This window comes from Acyrthosiphon pisum, chromosome X (genome assembly GCF_005508785.2).
Source record: "Acyrthosiphon pisum isolate AL4f chromosome X, pea_aphid_22Mar2018_4r6ur, whole genome shotgun sequence".
In the NCBI taxonomy this organism is placed as follows: Eukaryota; Metazoa; Arthropoda; class Insecta; order Hemiptera; family Aphididae; genus Acyrthosiphon; species Acyrthosiphon pisum.
The window spans coordinates 79,001,189-79,022,860 of record NC_042493.1 but is presented as its reverse complement, the minus strand read 5'-3'; the positions used below and the strand labels follow the sequence as shown (position 1 = coordinate 79,022,860).

Below are 21,672 nucleotides of genomic sequence, written 5' to 3'. Positions count from 1 at the left end.
AATAAAGTTATTTTATTTATCGTAAATTAATGGTATTACTGTTTTGTGTATAAACTATACCTATGTATGATTATATGAGTTTTCTAATATTTCTCATACCTAATATTAATTAAACCCGCATTCCGGATAGGTATCTAAAATTACTATATACTTTTCGGTACCTAAATTATCTGGAACCGGTACCAATATTATAACGATACCTTTATTTTTTTTTTTGTCAAAAAACCAGAACCGAACCGGAACCGTTATTTTATTTTTGGAGAATCAGTACTGGAATCGATACCGACAAATTCAAAAGGTTCCAGTCCTTGACTTAAATAGGAAAAATTAAAATACACATTATGCCAATTTGACATAGGTATACATGTTGGATGGTCATAAACGTGTTCGATATACATTTTATATAGTTATACGTAGGCAGTTGTGAAAGATTAATGATTTGTGCGCTTAAATAAATATTGAGAAAGACTTAGAAACATACTTGTATGCATCCAGCCTTTCCAGTGCTCTCCATCCTTGATGCCACATTCACAGAATTTCCCCAAATATCGTAATGAGGTTTTCTCGCACCAATAACTCCGGCGGTTATCGGACCATGATTGATTCCTAGAAAAATACACATTTTAATTTTAAGTTTTGCATACATAAAAATGCACATTTGGATAAGAAATAAAAATTGGTAAATTGGCTTTACCTATGTTTTAGCGTTTAAATTGGTTTCACTTAAATTAGACACTAAAATACAGTAAAAACTGTCGATTAAACATAATATAGATTGAAGTTAATCAGAATATATACTGACTTAACAGTTATAATGTAGTTACGATTTAAAATAGCACACAGATTGATCCCTATCACAGCATTGACCTATAGAAAGTTTTGGTTAGAGAAGATATGGGTAGTCTCTTTTTACCAAACACTAAAAATAATGAAAATTGAAATATATTATACATCTAGGTATTTGTTTCAATATATATTTTTTAAGTAAATTATAATTGACAAGTTCGAATCTTTAGTATTCCTTAAACGACATATTTTTCTCGAAAACATAATAGGTATTGTCATAATATTCTGTCAGTAGGGAATTCGTAGATTGATCATAAATATAAATGTTTTTACTTTATAGAACACATTTTGTCTGTATTTATTGTGATTGGTCTAACATTTCATATACACACTGTTGTTTAAAATCAATGTATTTTTAAGATATCACACGAATAAAATAAAATTATTAATGAATAAAAAATTGTTCTCCAACCATTTTACCGGTCTACAAGATCAATTGATAAAATGATACATACAAATATTATATTGTGATCTTAGAAAGATAGCTTTGAAATGGTATTTATTTATATAAAGACGGATAAGTTACTTTTTGTTAGTTCTACAACTGTTTGCCAATTTATACCTGCAAGGTGTAATATTTGAACAGTAGGTAGGTATTGTTATTTTTAACCGGCGCAGCATCAAATTGTCCACGAATAAAAATAATAACAATTCAACACACATATATATATATTATATTATATATACCTCGATACAGGTCGGAAAACTGTAAACCTTTCGCCTAATCTGACAAACAATAAAATTACGAGTACCCTCGTCCTATTACGTAGTGCTATGGAGTCACTGTTGGCTGTAAGTTGTGTTATTGTATTATTGTAACCGTGCGACAAGACATGTTTGGTAAGTATTCATAAGATAAGTTATGGCAAGCAGAAAAGTTCGTTTCGAAACTATGTTTCAAATAAATTAAGCGGGACATACCCATTTTCAATACAAAGTGGTTAAAGCTTTGTTCGTTTATCCCCTGAAGTGCTCTTTTGAGATCGAAAGCAAAGTCCACCAGCAATGCGAGGTGTGCCCATCTAACTTCAATTGGATCTTCGGGCTAAAACATCGGATTTATATACCAAAACGATATTGATTAAAATGTGTCAAATTGAGTACCTATATAATATTGCAAATAATAACTGTAATAATAATAAATCAATATTACCTTTACGACACGCGAAGGGTTTAGTCCACTTGCAGCCATATAAGTTGAACCGATTGTTTTAATCTTAATAATATCCTGGTAGCGTGGTTGTTCCAGAAGCTGTGAATAATATATAGGTATAAGTTATGAATTAGTTTATATTGGCATTAAATAGTTATAAACTTATAACACTAATATAATATGTTGTAAGTAGGTATATGATGTGTTTACTTACCGCATCAAAATCAGATATAACTTCATTGAGAAATCTCAAGCACTCGAGACCTTGATTGTTAACCGTCTCCTCCGAATAGAAATCTAAAACAATTAATTTTGTTTGCAAACATATGATTATACAGGTAATTACTTAATAGTTAATACATGGTAATATTATAGTATAATAATGTATAGTAAACATTTAACTTGGCAATTACCTGAAAAGTTTGGCATAGATGCGAACAAAACTCCAACTTCGGCATAGCTCTGACTGTATAGTTCTTCGTGCTGGCGTTTGTAACTACCTAAGAAATGTTTGGCTACGTGCGGAGGCAAAATATTGTACACCAATGCTTCGTTTCTCCTTCGTATGTCTGAAGCCCTTTCCCTCTGTTCTTCGACTTCCGTTCGCCATAGATATAGAACTCTCGACGATTTGTCCATCTGAATGTAAATCAAACATTTCGTTCAGTAAGTAGATAATAATACTATGTCGGTTTTGTTTTTACAAAATATAAAAGCTTACATTTCTAGCCAAAAACACTAGTGCCATTGTGACGGCTATGAGTAGAAACGACAGTGCATACTTCGATGGCAAAACTCTGAAAACGATTGTAGAATTAGGTACCTATGCTCATAATTAGTTAAAATATAATTGTTTATACGTTTCAGATAGTGTCCTGATCCTGACACTCAGATAATCTCTCAATTCTTAGAGAGAGAGGGGGATAGCATTAAATTAAACAATGTTTGGTAGATATGTACTTTTAAGTGCACCCGGAATCAGTGGCATTATACGTTTATAATATAATCATATATATAATAATCATGTGTATAATATGGGTATACTCGTATGTCATAAATTGTACGTAGTACGTAATACAGGCTGACAGACCGTCTCCGTTTAGAATAATTTTTAAAAGGCAATGATTTCTCATTAAAATCAAACCAAACACAATATACATTACAGTGACTCGATAACGAAATGTACACTCGACACCTACAACTGCAATACAGCAAAGCGGTTACCTATCTACTTCCCCTTTTTTTATTTATTCATTTCATTTTTAAACGACATGTGTCAGTTAGGTTTAATATTACCACGCTCAGTCGTCTTGCTATGATTTGTTTTATTTCTTATCTCAGATATCCTATTAAGTTAATACAATTATATGAAATAAATAACAATAATTTTGTGACAAATTGAAGGTGGCGTTCTAGATTTTTGTATTTTGGTCACAAAATTATACCTTGTGTAGTCGTGTCTTAGTAGGTACGCGTGTGCGTTACGTATATATATATATATAATATTATTATTATTATAATGAATAATATGTCTGACGTGAACACGAAAAATATTTGGAAATACGGAATAATGAATGGAGTGCATGCAGCATATTAAAATGAATCTAGAGTATCGAGGAACGTAATTAGGTGATTATTATAAATTATAATCATACTTGAACGGTTTGTAAATGATCGAGTCTTCGCAGTCAATAGCAGTGCCTACTGTAACTACGTTGACAACGCAATGCATCAGAGTGATGACGAACAGTATAGTTGCTTTGGTGAAATGAGACAATTGAGTCAACATGGACGTGGCTATTAGGGCCAACACCATGAAGTAAGTGAAGTATGATGGATACATACAATAAGTCGATGGATCGCTTTGGCCATGCGTGCAGTTGGTAAGTATTTGTTTTTCTGACCAACACGATACCTTTGAAAAAAATCAAAAAAAAAATCGTAACTTTTGATCAAACATTCGAATCAATAATAATATTATGAATTATGATTCTTTAACTTACAAGTCCCACGAGATTGGTAGACGCTAGCAATGACGCGGCAGTGATGCCGAGTATACGTCGAATCCATAAAGAATCATTTATGGTCTCACTGAACCATACAATTTTCGATGGCAGAATCTAATAACAATAATTAAATTGTAAGCGTGAAATTTGATTATAATGACTTTTCGATTGTTCACTACATGACTGTTTTAAAAAATATGAAATGTGTGTTCAATTAGTTTGGTACTGCAGATAAGCAAAAATTGTATTTTTTTTCGTAAATTTTATTTAAACAGCAAATATAGGTACTTAACTAAATCTAAATTTAAATTTATTATACAGGGTGATTAACCAGGCACGGTTCATCCCTATTTTCCTTTAATAATGGATTAAATGAATTACCTGTTTTTTTTGGATTTTTGATGTATACCCACTTAAGGACTGTATTTTCAAATAGTTTCAAATAGTTTCAAATAGTTTTTACGCTATTTAAAAGTGTCCTGTAGCGATAAAAGCTTCTTTTATCAAACAAGAACCAAAGTGTTTTACTGTAAAATGTAAATTATAGGGCAGATGATGTTTTTGAATATGTTGATGCATCAAAATCAAAACTCGAACGAGTAGTTTCACAAAATAATACTTCCTTTTTAAAACTAAATAACTCAGTAACTAATACTTGGAATAATTTCGAATTTTAAAGGTATAGATACTTGAACATTTTATTAAAGTCATCTTATTAATGACTTTCGGGAAAAAAGATGATTCTCATTTTTAAAAAAAAGTTGGTATCGCCACAGGAATACTTCACTAACACTCTTTAAGTGGTAAAAACAATATAAGTACCTATTGAAAATATGATTTTAAGAACACTTAAATATTAAAAAATCAATAAATATATCGTTAAAGGGAAACATAATGTAGGGGTGAATATGCTCGGTGAATTACCAATGTGTATCTTAAGTCAAAATAGTAGACATTTATTGCATTATTGCAATATTGTAATAGGTATATGCCTATTATAATATACTATATTATAATATATAGGTATTTAAATATCTGCGTGAATAATTTGAAATTCTACTTCAAATAATCATTGATAGTACCTATACTACATTACTACGGTTGGTACATATATTTTTTTATATTAATGAATTACATTGCTTTTAACACAAAAACTAGAAAGTTTTGTTTACTTACTCTTGGAAAAATGTCTGCGACTGATACCACTACAATAATCAATAGTAATACTAATGCAAGACAACTGGACATGTAGCTTAAAATATCTCTGCGAAGTACAATATAAAGTATTATTAGAGTTTTATAATTTTAAAACAATTTAGGTTTGTACATTTTGTTATAATATCATGTAATATATTTAATTTATCACAAACCTGGGCAACATAATAATTTGTGCGGAAGACGTCAAGAACAGTACTAACGGACAACCTATAAGAGATACACCAGATGCAGCTTCTTTGTGGTATTTGTATTCGCGTTCTTTTGCTTCATCATTAAATGCCAAAGTGAAAAATTTTGTATGCTTGTTTAGATCCCTTCAAACGAATCATAAACGAAAATTACTATTAATGTATTGATTATATTTAAGTGTTAAGTTATAGCTTCAAAATGATTGTGTTATTTTATATTTATTAATATTATTATGTATTAGTGTACTTAATGGGTGATAAAACACTCATTATTTTTCAAAATATATGTTATTCAAAGTTTTATGTCGCTAAAAAACAACATTTTTGAAAATCATTGAAGAAAAATTTTTTTTGGGTGGGGAGGGGGGAAATTCCTGCTTTAAAAATATATCGGAAAAAATGTATCCTACTATACAGATAATATTTATTGGGAAAATGTCTCGGGGGAACTGTCAATTTACACTTAAAACCGTACTTTTCGCGTAAGCATAAAAATAAGACTTTCTCATGTATAACTCCCATCTATCTAGATTTATTAATATTTTAGGAAACAATTGAATAATTTATTCTTTTACTTGGAGGGGTTTTACAAGTTTTTTTGTGCGGCAACCCCCCCCCCCCCCCTCACCCTAGTTGCGCTTATGGCCGAAGGCCGTGTCAGCACACCGTGAAAATGGCCGAAGCAAGCGTGGACAATCTTAAATATTTTTAGGTACTTACGAAAAAGTTTCCTTATTGATGTGATACCAGAATGGCTCAATGTTTTCGAAACAAAATCGTGCAAAAAAAAGCTGCTTGTGCAGAGGTAGCTAAAACGCAGGCTTTATTCGCACGTTTCGGAGTACCCGCAGTACCTACCCACATCGATCACTTCAGACGGGACAAAATGTTTCACGGAGACTGAATTCAATACGTTTTGCACCAGTGGAGATATTAAACATTAAGTCAGTGCACCTCGCCATACCAAAACTAATGGGGCCGCAGAATCCGGAGTCAAAATAATAAAAAAAAAAATAATATTAAAAAAAATAAATCTATCGTTAACACGTTACAAATGTAGGTATGACTGTTTGTTTTTATATCGCTATACGCCTCGTTCTGTGATACGTCAGTCACCAAAAAAACTTTTGTTAGGGCATAATAGACAAGTGCAATTCGACAAACTGATTTCCGATACAATTGTATTTATAATAATACAATATAGTCATTTCACTATACAAATCATTAATAATTAAAATAAAATATGAATATACCTAACTGTTAAAAAAATGTTTAAGAAGTTGATTAATGTGATACAAGTATCGGAAGTTCTCCTTATCAAGTGTTGTAAAACATTTTTCCCCCTTTTGCTTAGTCGAGCTTCATATAATATAAAACTGGCCGCACTGATTAATACTTTTCGGAGGACGAAAAAATTTAATTCCATAATTTAACAATATTACTAAAGATGTTTGTTGCTATAATATTGTTTCATTAAAATATACATAGGTACCATTTTTATACATAATACTACGGCAGGCCTTGTGGCATTTTTATTGGTTTATAATAAATTATGTCTGATCTAATTTTCGATTTTAAAATTAAATTTTAATACAAATCATATTATAGTGCAGTATAATATATTATATTATTGAGCCCATAATTCTTCATATTATACCAAAACCCAAACGATAAATTGTAGCTAGTTGATATACTTTTATCATCATATTGCATATTCCAATATACGATGAGGTCAGGTGGGGAACGTTCAAAATAAGACCATATAGGTATTCTCAAGTAATGATCGCCCCCCCCCCCCCCGTAAGTTGTGAGATATGTTCTGTTTTTGCTAATAAATAAATACATTTTATAAATGTTGTTAATTGTTAAAAGCGGTATTCTTGACTAAAATGTTTTCACCCCCCGCCCACCATGGAATTGACCTGAAGACGCCCCTGCACATATACATTTGAGCTAGATGACGACATAACAATTTTTTGCGATAGCCAATTTTTTTGAAGCAAACACCATCAACGACGAAACAAAATTCAAGTTGATAATACATGCAACATACTTTATTATCCAGAAGACACGCACAAGCTATTGCCTATGTTTCCCAAATGATCGGTCGTTAAAAAATTTTTCAACTATCCTATACGACAATTTTGAATCAAAAATGTTACATTTGGCCGGGCGATATCAAGCACGGAAAAAGGAATGATGAAAGCGTTGCTTAATGGGGCGCGCGTCTAAGAGACCTAGCGTTGGAATGTTCACCTACGTGGATCGGAACTAGAGATTGTAATTCGAGATTTGTTCGTGGTTGGCATGGGTCCAGGGAAAATACATGTTCGTTTACTTGAAGAGGATGCTTCCAACACGGCTGTAACACAGACGAAATTAATGGAAGTATAACGACAGTGACGGTAGTAAGCAATGGGCGAAGTACTGCGAAAGATATTCGGCTTTGCAACAAGGAATTTAAAATGTACCTATCTATGTTGTTTTTATTTATTTTTTCAAAAATGTTGTTTTGTTATAATATAACGACTTACAATTACATAAAAAAAAGTTATATCGAAAAACATTAATAGTTTTTGAAATAATGAGCGTTCTTTGATAAAATAAAAAAGAATCACCAGGTAAGATATAAGTAACATGGGGTAAGTATTGTGCAAACGGTTCACTCCCATGTCGCCATATCACAACGAAAAAAAAGATATAAATAGATATGTAACAAAGTAGTCATTATAGGTAATAGCTAATAGACATAATTTTATATATATATATATCAGTGCAGAAATATTTATTTATTTATTTTTTAGGTGGGGGGCTTATTTTTTCTCTATAGTTTTTGTAGAACTTGAATATTTATCACTTGTTACTTTATGACAAAAACTTCGAGAAGGGGGGCGGCACTTGCCCCTATTACACTGAAGTATGTAATTTATTATTACTGTTAAACATCCACCATCTCATAAAATATTTTAAAAATAGAAGGGGAATTATGCAATCAAATATTAATAATTGATCTCAGTCTCTCACCAATTTAAATTTATACATATTTCCGGGAAATTATTGTAATATTCGGTTCACAGAAATAATATATTAATTTACAATATAAATGTGAAACATTGTAAACCTACACCCTAACAATAATTAAATATTATTTGTGGAACTCTTGGAATCTTCGACACGAGAACATTGTTTCGTCAATATTCAGGACGATAATAGAACAAGATGTTATGACACAACGAATAAAATTCAATTAGCTGAGAAATTGGAATATACGAAACGAGTTTCCTATTGTTTTTATAATATTATGGGACATTAGCTGTACCTACAAAAATCAATTTGTGACGGTACCTATTATTATATTATATTCATCTGATTTAATGGAAGAATGGTTCAATGTTCTCGAGATTTACGTAAAACGCGGAAACACTACAAAACCATTCATCCAAATAATAATATTATAAGTCGAGTATATTTTATAATGACTATAGAGCGCACGCCGCAGTGTCACATGTTGTGGGTGGGAGGTTGGGGCACCTGGACCACGTTCCATAGTGAAAACATAATAATATTACCAATATCATAATTCATAATGAATGAAATATGTAAACTAATATGTAATAATATTGTAACCTACAGCCCAGGGTTAAAATATTACACAGGTTATTACATATTGACTTGCATTGTAATCATCAGAAACAAAATGGCTGCGTAAAAGGACATCACAAATATCAATTTTTCTTATCATCAAAAACACGCTGACAAAAGTTAACAAATTCAAAATTCCCGCGCATGACGTATACTTGATTATTATTGGCTCCCCTTACGCTGAAATTTTTGTTTTTGTTTTTATTAAATGCAATAATGCCTTGTATATTTCAACCATGAGCCTCTTAATGATATGTAGGTAGGTAATATTGACCAAAGTGAAAATAATTCTTATACACGCAACTGGCACACGGTGCGCCTAAGTAGTCAATTACCTGTGGCCATCTCTGTTCATCAAGTCCTTTCTCAATCGCTTCTTAAAGTTATCGGAGTCCTCTTTGGCCTGAGCTATTAAATCGGCGTCGTCAATCGGTGTCGCACACTGTTTACACACACAAGTCGTCGGTAATTATTACAAATCAATTGAGGAACCGGAAAACAGTCTACAAACTGCAAAATACTTACCACAGATTCTTTGCTGGCACTGTGCTGATCGTTCAACGATCCGTTTTGCACGTCCATTTTGAACTGCCACGCGAAAAACGAAAAACAGTTTTTAAAAAATCTCATTTGACAACGTGAAAAATCTATGCTCGAATGACAATGATTATTACCGGTTTGATAGTTTTTATGATGAAGAAAGTTTTTATGCTGGCCATCTTGAGAGCTTCTTCACGCCGTTCTCCGTAGCCGGGCTCGACCTCGAACTCTCCATTTAAGAAACTCAAAGTTTTTTCGGATATGTGCACTCGTCTGAAGACACAACAATAATGACGTTTCGTCAACAAAAAAAAAAAATTATGCATAGGTGTTATTTGTCTTGTTTTCCGCACGGACGGACGTACCCGGGCATTCCACTGCTTTCCATTTTGTTCGCCAATTCCACATCCTTGGAGTAAACGTCGAACTGCCACTGCCTCTGACCCAGGACACCGGCTAAAACAGCTCCCGTGTGTATGCCCACCCGCATGTCCACCGGCGAGTTGGTCGTCTGTTGTACGTATCTGGTACGGCGGAAAAAAAAAACAATAATCAATACCTGGGCCGACTGGGACTTGGAAATTCGGTCAAAAATCGTAATTCTCACTTGATAGCTTTGACCATGGATAGTCCCATGTGCACGCTGAGCACAGCGTGATCGGGTCGTTCTTTGGGAGCGCCGCTAATACAATAGTAACAATCGCCCAAAATCTTGATCCTGAGTTGTTGGTATTTCTGGAAATGGTATAGGCGTGAAATAAAATGTGCGATACACAGTTGTAGAGTGTACAATAATAATAATAATAATAATAATAATAATAATATGTATTTTAAGTAGTTGCAAAGTAGATATTATGAGCTATCGCACAATAAAAATGAATAATTCACCTCGGACAGTCGATCGAATCTGGCGAAGAGCTCATTGAGAATTTTCACCAGGTCGGACGCTGAGTATGTTGACGATATTGCCGTGAATCCAACGATGTCGGCATACAATATACTGTAATGCAATAAAATATATTATAATTTATGAACGGTGACATATGTAAATCAAAGTTATTGTACCTATATATATATAAAAAAAAAAATGGAATTAAAATTGATAAAATATAATAAAAAAAAATACCGTTCACAACAAAGAAAAAATAACTAAAACACAATGTAGCGGAAGAAAATTCAATATGAACGTTCATTCTTGTATATGAGTTTTTTTTTCTTTTACTTTACGAAAGAATATATGAAAAATGAATATTTTAAAACTACATTTTATGTTGTATTGTGCGCACGAATGTGGATAATTTAGAACAAGAGTTACATAATATTACCGAATAGCTATATATTTCTAAGTTATATAATTTATTTTAAATGAATAGGTACTAGGTTTTTGAATAACTCAAAGGAGACGTTTTAGACGAAGGTTGCTAGATTGGGTTTCTACCTAAGCAATCTTTAACGGCGAAAAACAGAAGCAAAACCCTCTACCTACCTACCTTGCTCTCCTTAAAAGTTGGCTTTACGACTTTACGTATTATAACACTCAACAGAACACAAAAAGTAACAATGAAATTAACCCGCGTACCGTTTAATTAATTTGTTTGTTATAGTTTTCGTTATATTACATAAAGTAATTCGTAAATTAAAAAGACCATTGTTTGGACTTGATTAATTTTACAACTCGAGGTAAGAAAATATTTGCAGTACTTATAAATAAATCCACTTCATTAATAACGATCACGTGGAATGGCAAAAATATTGCTTAAATCGAAACATCATTGTTTTATATTATGATCAAACAATATGCCTATTGTATAATAGCAAGCGCCAAGCACATGACATGCATCACATAATATTTAATCCACAACTATGAAAAATGATGTACCATTAATTGTGTACCTATGTATAATATTGTATAATACTTAAATAGTGTTTAAACTTTAAATTATGCCGCAATACGTATTTAGACCGTCTATAATAATATAATACTTTTGTGCCCAATAGATAAAATTGTGTAATTTATTTTCCGATAGAATAAAAAACATATAGCAATTAAAGTTATTTTTGAAGAAAGCGATTACAACAAGGTACTGAACAACTATAGTAGGAATTTTTCCGTTGGTCTCATTTCACGTAGTATTCGACATCACAAACATAATGTAATAAGTAATAACGCCGTTGTGTGTCGGAATCTATTTTACAAAATATATTGAACAAATGTCCAAACAACAAAACATAAATATCAAAGAAAATATATTACCTTCGTAAATATACAGAACATTGCAAATATAAAATTCTACTTGAGCGGAGCCCATTTAGTATTAGACGTTCGTGTATTTGATATGTACAATTGAGTTCAGCTCAAATTTTAATTTGTATGCCTAATATATTGTTTTCCTTATTCAGTGACATATATTATTTTTAAATTGTCGACGATAAACAATACATTATTGATTGAATGCAATCTTTTCACTGTTGATGATTTAGAATATTATTATACATCCGCGTCATAACGCTGTAAATTTGTTGATAATTTGTTGATAATAGGTATAACTTCGTTTAAATTATTCTTTGTAAATCGTCTGAATTAAAATATTATCATCGTCCATTAAACTTTGTGCAACATATTATAATATTGTTCAAGAGCTGTAATATTATACTTTCGATAAACCCAGCATAATTGTGTTAAATTATATTTATAAAAAAAAATTATAACTAATACAATCTACGTAGGTATAAATTTGGGCCGGGACGAGAATGGTTGAGCAATACGCATGCGCGTGTTTGTATTTAATTTACCGTGGCGTATAATATAATATTATGCCATATATGACATTATATTATTATTGTAATTATTAAAATTATTTTATCCACCAATTCAAATATAGAGCCACGACAATCAAAAGTATTATTACGAAATATTATACAAGACGAACGTTTGTGTTTTCGTTATTATAAATTTGCGTATATTAAATATAATAATATATATAGGAGACGGCGGTGGTGTATATTTTAGTAATTGAATTTTCCGACAAAAGTCATAAGGTCGTCATAAAAGTTCTTTTGATAATGATTTTCTTTTGACAAAATTCAACTTTAGTTATTTCATTTTTAACCCTACAAATACACACATGTAATATATATAATTATATACCTACTATATGTGTATACCTTCATAAATGTTCAGAGACATAAACGCAGTACATAAATATTTATTTATATATATATAATACTATTATATAGGCACGTAATACGTACCTAACGTTTTCGTGTCGACTCATGTATATCTTTTTGAATTGACTGTCCAATGCCTCACCCAAATCCTGGCGCATTTTGACGGCTACGTGTTCCGGTAACACGGACAACAACAGCCGTTCCTGATAAAAAAAAAATGAAAATGAAAACATCGAGTATCAAAAAGCTATACATTGTTATTACTATACGTGTGTAATATTGTTATAAGGATACCCACGCACGCGCACGAGACGGTAATTAATGGTGTTTTGTTGTTTTATACTCGCGGGCAATAATATAATAATAATAACTCCTACCGCAGAGCTATTATTTTTGCGCCAGGTCAAACAACGCGGCCGCGTTCGTCCAATTCACTTAACATGGTCGAAACACGAAAAATCACTGGTAAGTCGTATAATGAAAACCGACTGCGGAGGGAACATTATTGTCTAAACACGAAGAATCACTAGTAAGTCGTAATGAAAACCGACTGCGGAGTGATAGAAAATACATGTTATATATACAAACGGCCTGAGGTGGAATGACAAAGTGCAGTGGTATTATTTTCCGGGACCGGATTTTTTGGCGATGCAACAACTTCCTGAGAATATAATATAATATGTGTGATTTATCGCTGAATCGGATGCTCGCGATACGGTAGTAACCGCGTTTGGTACATACGAGTATTACAATAGACCATTAATAAAATTGATATGTAATATCATTATCATATCCATTAATATGTATTCGTATTGGTTATTTTTGGTGCAGAATCTGTACCAATTAAAAAAAAATCGGATTTGACGCGCTGAATTAACAATTTTGCAACGTTAAACGCATATTATTTTGGTTACCAAAAGATACTAGGTACCTCATGTTACTACCCGACAAAATTCCAATCCTATTGCTGTAACATAATATCATGTATAATAAATGTTACAACTATATTTGAAACTTTTATATAGGTAGCATTTTAAAATTTTTTTTTTTTGGAAATTTCGTCTATTTTTGTGTCTTGAAAATACTGTTTACAAATATAATATGTATATACCAAACAAATTTGTCTGTGATCTCTAATATAATATTAATAATTTTTTATGTTTACAATTAATTTTATTTTTTGCAAAATAATTTACTTCTTTTCAATATAAATTCATTGTAAAATAATATATTATATAATAAATATAGATATTGATTTTTATTCATTTTTAACCTGTACTTCGTTAATTGTTGTCATATTTTATAGAAAAAAGTTGTTGTATAAAAGTGAAATACGAAATAAATTTTATTTTCAGTTATTAGTAATGTGTGCATTAAGTAATTGCCTATTTAGCTATAAAATATATTATATTAAAAGAACACAAAAAAATCGAATATTAGCACATAAATATATTATTAATTATTATAAAATGTGCAGTAGTAGGGGGGGTTATAAACTATAATTGATAAATTTCAAAACTCATACTGACATCTTTCGAGTAGGTATCATCTATCACATATATAATATTATTGTAGCCTATAGGTAGTGTTTTTGTTTACAAAACTTTAATAAAAAAAATTAGTTATAATTAGAGCGCGGATTTCTATGCAATTGCATATTTTTTTCCTTTTAATATTTTTGGATTTTTGTCAGTTATCTCCACGAATCATCATAATTTGAAGCTAATAGTGAAATTTTTTTTTTGCATATTGAAGCGAAAATTTACAAAAAGTAAGTCAAGTAGACAAATTAAAACTAAATTTCATAGTCACTAAATAATAATTTATATATACATTTATTTATAACATTATAATATAAAATAAAATAATCGATTACGACGTAAGCTTAATCGCTCTTGCTGTGTCAGTCGGGTTATCGACATACCACTCGGAATTTCGGTTACATCGTTTATCGTTGTCTGTAAATCGTGAATATGCCGAAACTTGAAATGCATATGATTATTCATTTTAATAATAAATAAAATTTTAAAAATCAATTAAGTTGTTCAGAAAATTTCCTAATTTTTTTTTTTTAAGTGTTAAAGTAATTAATTATTATAAGTTTTATTGTAAATTTTAAATAAATACATTTTTTACATATTTTTATGATTTTGACTGCATATTTTTACATAGGTATTTTCATGATTTTTACTGCATATTTTTTGCATATTTTCATGATTTTTACTGCATATTATATGGCATATTTCGATACTTTTAAGTGCATAAAAATCCGCGCTCTAGTTATAATAGCTTATACACAAAACAGTAATACCATTAATTTATGATAAATAAAATAATTTTATTTTTGAACCTAAAAGAACCCATTTAATTTAAAAATGCCGGTACTTTATTTATTAAAATAAAGGTTTCAGTTCCGGTTCCAGTTCTTAATATTTTAAAGGTTCCGGTTCTTCTAGGTTCAGTTTTAGTCCCTGTATTAAACGGACGATAGTTTTGTATATTACACGAGTTTTTTAGATTTTGTCAGTCCACAGCGGTCATGGCAGATAACAATATTGTCATTATATAAATATTAATATTATAGGTATAATGATTATATAATATTCCGTCGGTTGGAACGCAAACAAAATAATTATGTCGTAGAATCTACGTAGGTAACCACAATACCATGTCACAGGGTTTGGTGGTCGTCGGGTAGTTGTACCTTATAACCAGCTCAATCCTGGCTCCGCTCGAGCTTCCAGCGACCCCCGTGAAATATACAGATATATTATTATGCTATGCGGTAGAGGAATCCCATGCGCAATTATTTGGCATTATGACCGAAACCACGACAATTATTATTGCTGTGAATGGGTCGCCACCGAATTCGATCATACGGTCGGGTTCGTCCGGGAAGGGTCTATCCGGTGGACAGTAAAAAGTCGACGATTCCACCCGTAATGACCCGTTGTAGTGGCTATACAACGCAATGACCGACGTCGTTGAAATCCCATCGCAACCTTATACATATATACATTATATAATAGGTGTAAGACACTATACATCACTATTAAACCCACGCAGTATGTTATACTTAATACTGTTCGTGAGATCGAAATTAGGATGGATCGAAAGGTTATACCAGGTGATTCTTTTATCATCGAACACTCGTTATTTCAAAAATTATAGATAAATGTTTTTGAAAAAAATGCCTACACGGTTTTCAGTCGTTAAAAACGCATCATTTCAAAAGGCGGACAACTGGCTACCACTGTGCTGTACGGTATAGTTGTCGAGCATGCCGTTGTAATGGATGTGCTATATTTGAATTCAATGATAAATTATTGTATACGAAAAACGTTTCTGAGCAGAGACGTGTCATATTTGTATAAATAATCAAAATTAATAGTTAAACAATTTTTTTTATAAAAATCTTAAATATCTTATGGTTACAAATAGCGTGATTTCTCGATGAACTCTTTCTTTTTGATAGAGGTAAAAAAACTTGTGGTGATTCTTCTATTAAAATATCTTATGTAAGCTATGAAAACAAAAACATTTATGAATTTCTAACTGAAAAATAGTTGGAACATTTTCGAAATGTTGATGAATTTTGTCAACATTTAAACTTTAAATGCATATAAAAAATAATCGTGGCTATATGTATTTCAGATATTTTTTAACTTATATTATCGAAATTTATAAGGAACCTTGTATTATATTTTCAAGCTTCTTTACTAATTGATAAAGTTCTTATTAAGAATAATTAAAAAAAAATTTACAATTATATAACAATTTCTCAAGACTATAACCATTTGAAAAAGAGTCAAAATATTTCAAAATTGTTACCATTCATTAAAAATGCCACTATAAATATTTGGTGAAAATTTCAAAAATTTGCGATTATTAGGTACTTTTTGAGTTAGGTACACCGAAAAAAAAATTAAATCCATTTTTTCAAAAATTAGTTTTGCATGAAAATTACGCTTTCAAAAATTACTTGGAATTTTCAATTTTGACCTCCCAAAAGTACCAACTAGATTCACTTTTTTATCAGAAAAGATGCTGATATTGAAAAACGGTATGTTATTACTATCCAAAATGTTGCTGACAGACAGAAAAAAAAATAAAAAACACACATCTTGGTAAAATCAATACATTATTTCGCTCCACTAAGAATATAAAAAAAATATAGGTACCTATATATTTTTTTATTCTTAAAATTTTTAAAGTTTACGTTACACAGATATTTTGTTGTCTCCATCTTACAAGTGCGTAAATAGCAAATTTAAACTCAGCAGATCACGTAGTTTAACTTAAAAATTATAGTTAATAAACATAATATTATGAAACTTGGTGGTAAGCACATTATCTGTATTTGTATGTGTACTTTTTACGATAGTTCACATTTTAAACAAGTTTTGCGTATATAATATAGCGAAAAGTAAAAATTCTCATAACTTACTTAACAACTGAATTATCGTAAAGAACATACAAACACAGGAAATGTTCTTACCATTATAAATTTCATAATCGGTCGATTTACTTTAATTTTACTCTAATTATTAAACTAACGGAGCTAAACGTCAGCGGCTGATCGTAAATTTGCTTTGTTACGCATTTGTAAGACGGAGATAACAAAATATACTGTGTAGCGTCCTCTTAAGTGTTTTACTTTTTTGAATGACAACATGCAGTTTTAATTTCATATTCCAAAACAGAATATTTTTCCCAGTATTTCGATACATAAAAATTAAATTTAGGACAATTAGTTTTAACTTAAAAGTATTTAAAGTTGAGAAGTGGATCAACATTTTGTGGGGTAATCGCGTACTAGGTACTTCATACCTCTCATCAAAACTTTAAATACTTATAACTACTTGTCCTAAATTCGATTTTAGAATTTGAGCGAAACGATGAATGTATTGATTTTACAATGATGTGTGTTTTTTTTTCTTTTTTATTCATTTATTTTTATTTGGGTCTGTCATCACCTTTTAGGACAGTAAAAATGCTTAGATTTATTTCAACAGAACCTTTTCTGTTAGAAAAGTAAATCTAAGAAAGTCAAATTTAATTTTTATGAGTGTTTGAAATTCAAATTTTTACAACATTGGATATTCACTTGATTTTACATGTGGCGTTTGAATCGTTTTGAGCTGTTTCTAGAAATTAATTTTTTTTTTCTATAAATGTCAATAACATTTTATTCATTGGGTCAAAAAGCGTAAAAATTTAATACAAGGCTCTTGATATATTTTTACAACAGCAGTTGAAAAATGTTAAAAATACAAAGGCGTGGTTTTTTTTATAACGATTTAAAGTTGGAATATTGACGAAATTTATTAAATTAGGAATTTACAAAATATTTTGTAGTTAAATATTTATAAAAGTTTCAACTTTTATAGCTAAAGTTTGAAATTTCTAAAACAAATTCCACGCAAGTAGGTTATTATGTCACCGAAAAATCTAAATAATATAGTTTTATATAGTCATTTTATGTACAAATTTTGTCGATATTAGACATTTAAACCAAGAAGAATGGTTTTAATTTTGTGTTATATTTTAAAAATATTATTCATAGGTTATTATAATAAACAAATAACAATAATTTAACTTAATTGGCTGCCATATTAATAATAACAATACAAATATAAATAATATAATATACAATATCATAGGCTGAAACATCGTCACCGCTCAGAATCGTTTTTCGTATACAATGGTTTTATATATCATTTAGTTCAAAATTAACACCATCCATTACAGTAACCCACTTTTAATCTACTGTACAGCAGAGTGACATCCACTTATCCGCTTTTTATATATTGAATTACTTAGAAAAATATTCTGCTTCGAAATATTAAATTGAAACTACATGTTGTCATTCAAAATAGCAAAGACAACAACTTAAAATATGTTAAGGATGAAAAGTATTTAAGTATTAAATTATTTTTTAAAAATGTTATTGTTTAACGACTAGAAATCAAGGAAACATTTTTTTTTTCAAAAACTTTTATATTTTATGAAATAATGATGGTTCAATGAAAGAAGAATCACCCGATATAGGTATATAATAATATTATGTATTCTATACTTGAAAAACCAAATAGGGTATAGGTACGCTAAAATATTTGAAAAATTATGAAGTGTAATCAATCTCTCAGTGTCTCCCCGTCCCCTCAAATGAACGTACTAAAAACAATGATAATCAATAATATACAATTTATAAATATTATTGTTATAGATTCTTAGTGGGCACTTTAATAGGTTTTTGTGCGGCTTTTTATTTGTCATGCAACACGCCTTTCGCTAGTCTCTATAGAATATATTGTTAATTGAACGCGGACGTACTTTGCAGAGGTCAATTATTGAATTTTTCTGAAATAAATAATAAACTAGCATTGTTCTATTAACGTCGGTTCAAAAAAAAAGTAATCACCAAAGCGTTCAACCTATAATACGTGAGTTGTTGAAATATGATGTGAATTGGATGACAACCTTTATGCTTTTGATACCATATTATATTGTTAAAATGACCACAAAGTCCATACATATGTTACGCATTCGACTACTTCATTATTGATTAAACGAGCATGGTTATGAAAAAATGCGTATAATACAACTCGAGAAAACCGTAATTTGTTTTGGGAGGTTTATAATCTTTATATAGGTATATAAACTATTAATATTTGGTCTTTGGGATTCTAAATGTCATTCAAACGAAACGAATAGGTCTCGAGTAAACAAGGTTCCGGACAGAGGCGCGGTGGAGCTTTGTCCAAATATTTCCTTCCTTACTACTTCCATGGTATTATTATAAGAAAAAAATGACGTAATATTTTTTTTTTCATAATAAAAAAACATTTATTTTTTTTATCTAATTATTTTTGTATGGTAATAATGTTATTTGTATCTTACAAACTTAGAAAATATACTTATGTGTTATGAAATACAAAACATTTAACTGCCACGTCATTATTTATTTAAGATATTCTATTTAAAAATTGATTAAGCCAAGATTTTTTCTCATTTTTAGGGTTCCGTACGGTAAAACGGGACCCTATTACTAAGGCGTCCGTCCGTCCGTCTGTCACTAGGCTGTATCTCATGAACCATGAAAGTTAGAAAGTTGAAATTTTCACAAATTATGTATTTCTGTTGCCGCTATAACGACAAATATTAATAATAATCCAAAAATATATAATATAAGCAGTGTTGCCAACATGATTATAGATGATGGTACGGAACCCTTCGTGTGTGAGTCCGACTCGCACTTGGCCGGTTTTTTTACTCGCTTGATCTTGTTTCCAAGAAAAAAGCCTGGCATCATTATGGTAAGTGGACGAACTATATAATTATTCTTGATGTTCATGTATACTACTAGAACACACTTCTCAAATCAGTACTCACACTTCAAATTTTGCACTATATTTTGTTGCCGGGGACTAAGGGTTTACTAACAAATAGGGGCTCGTGGTACATGAAAGCTATCTAATATAATTTGAAAAGTTTTTTCTTTTGAAAACCATTTTTTGAGAGCTGTAAAAATGGAAAAACCCTACCCAAATTCCCCAGAAAAATTGGAAATTCATCACAAATTGTATAATATAAAATAAGTGCCTTTTAGCATATGACTGAAGTTTTCTAAGGTATATTTTATAGTTCAATGAGGTATTGACTAATGAAAATATCAAATATTTGCTATCTACTATCATATACATTATTTATAGCATACTCTTTATTTTAAAAATAAAATTAATACCTAAATGTTGCGTTATGTGTATTTTATAGTAATAAAAAAAATAAAATAATAATAAATTATTGTAGGTAATAATAATAATAATAATAGTCTGCTAAAGACATGTATTATTACTAATTATTAATTTGATATTATCTACCTAGTATATATTATAACATTATATATTATGTATTGATTGGGTAATAATTATGGATGCATTTTAAATATAGGTAATACAGTTTAAAAATTTGTTTTTATTATTTAAATACTATGTGGCAAGTGTTCATAAGTTATTTCTGTATTCAACAAAATATAATGTCAAAAACATATTCCATTCAAATAGTTTATTATTATTATTATTATTATTATTATTAGATAATTATTAGTTTTTCTACCTTAAGTTTAACCTATACTGTATGTCTATATAATATAGTCCATTAAACTATTTAGTTATACTGAACAAATCGGCCGCAGCGTGCCATTGATTTAAAATTTGAAATTTAAATTAACAACTAATAACATAGACTTAGCTAAGATGTGCATTAAGGAACGATTGCACAACTTACAGCCATTGTAGTAATGTAATGATAATCCTTTTTTTCTTCGTTTAAGAACTTGTAGATATTTTCGAATTTTTCATTAACACTTCAAAACTCGGATAATGTTAACTTTGTTCAGAAAGAAATGCGAGTTAATAGGAATTGTTGTTGAAACTCGGTTCCAAACACACTACTGTGTTGTTAATAAGTTATTAGGTTAACATGTATACAACACAAACTTTTTATTTTAGTTGTTGTTTCAAATATTATTAATCCGAATAATTTTATTGCATTTTCATTTTGTAAAAAGACGTTGAATAACAAATTTACTAAAAAACTTTTTCCAAGCTCTAGGCGTATTTACCGTATTAATTTTTGATCAATTTGCTAAATCACATTAATGATTAAATTTTTAAGTCAATGGTTGGATCAGTAGTCGTTTATGAAAAATATTTGTATTTCAAAATAATATAATTTTAAAAATAAAACCTAGAAAACCCATTATGATTAAAATTATGTTTTTATATATTATTACCTATGTTTTTAGTTATGAGGTTTAAAAAATGTATATTATAATAGAGTTATTTAAATAAATTTTATAAATTATAATAATAATGCTTAAAACTATCGGGATGATGATTTTTCAATT

At 30.0% G+C, this 21,672-nt stretch overlaps 1 protein-coding gene across 1 annotated transcript in view; it reads right to left on the bottom strand.

The window, feature by feature from the left end:
• Positions 1-21,672, bottom strand: part of LOC100163190 (adenylate cyclase type 3) — a 122,524-nt gene that overhangs the window by 1,213 nt on the left and 99,639 nt on the right. Inside the window, exons 3-19 of the mRNA XM_029489747.1 lie at positions 12,846-12,964; positions 10,482-10,593; positions 10,201-10,328; positions 9,959-10,117; positions 9,728-9,866; positions 9,579-9,641; positions 9,389-9,495; positions 5,376-5,537; positions 5,182-5,269; positions 4,003-4,119; positions 3,655-3,914; positions 2,721-2,796; positions 2,413-2,638; positions 2,214-2,296; positions 2,000-2,098; positions 1,768-1,891; positions 482-606 (exon numbers count right to left, since the gene is read on the bottom strand). Of these exons, the coding sequence (XP_029345607.1) occupies positions 482-606; positions 1,768-1,891; positions 2,000-2,098; positions 2,214-2,296; positions 2,413-2,638; positions 2,721-2,796; positions 3,655-3,914; positions 4,003-4,119; positions 5,182-5,269; positions 5,376-5,537; positions 9,389-9,495; positions 9,579-9,641; positions 9,728-9,866; positions 9,959-10,117; positions 10,201-10,328; positions 10,482-10,593; positions 12,846-12,964 (2,187 nt within the window). The remainder of the gene's footprint in view (positions 1-481; positions 607-1,767; positions 1,892-1,999; positions 2,099-2,213; positions 2,297-2,412; positions 2,639-2,720; positions 2,797-3,654; positions 3,915-4,002; positions 4,120-5,181; positions 5,270-5,375; positions 5,538-9,388; positions 9,496-9,578; positions 9,642-9,727; positions 9,867-9,958; positions 10,118-10,200; positions 10,329-10,481; positions 10,594-12,845; positions 12,965-21,672) is intronic.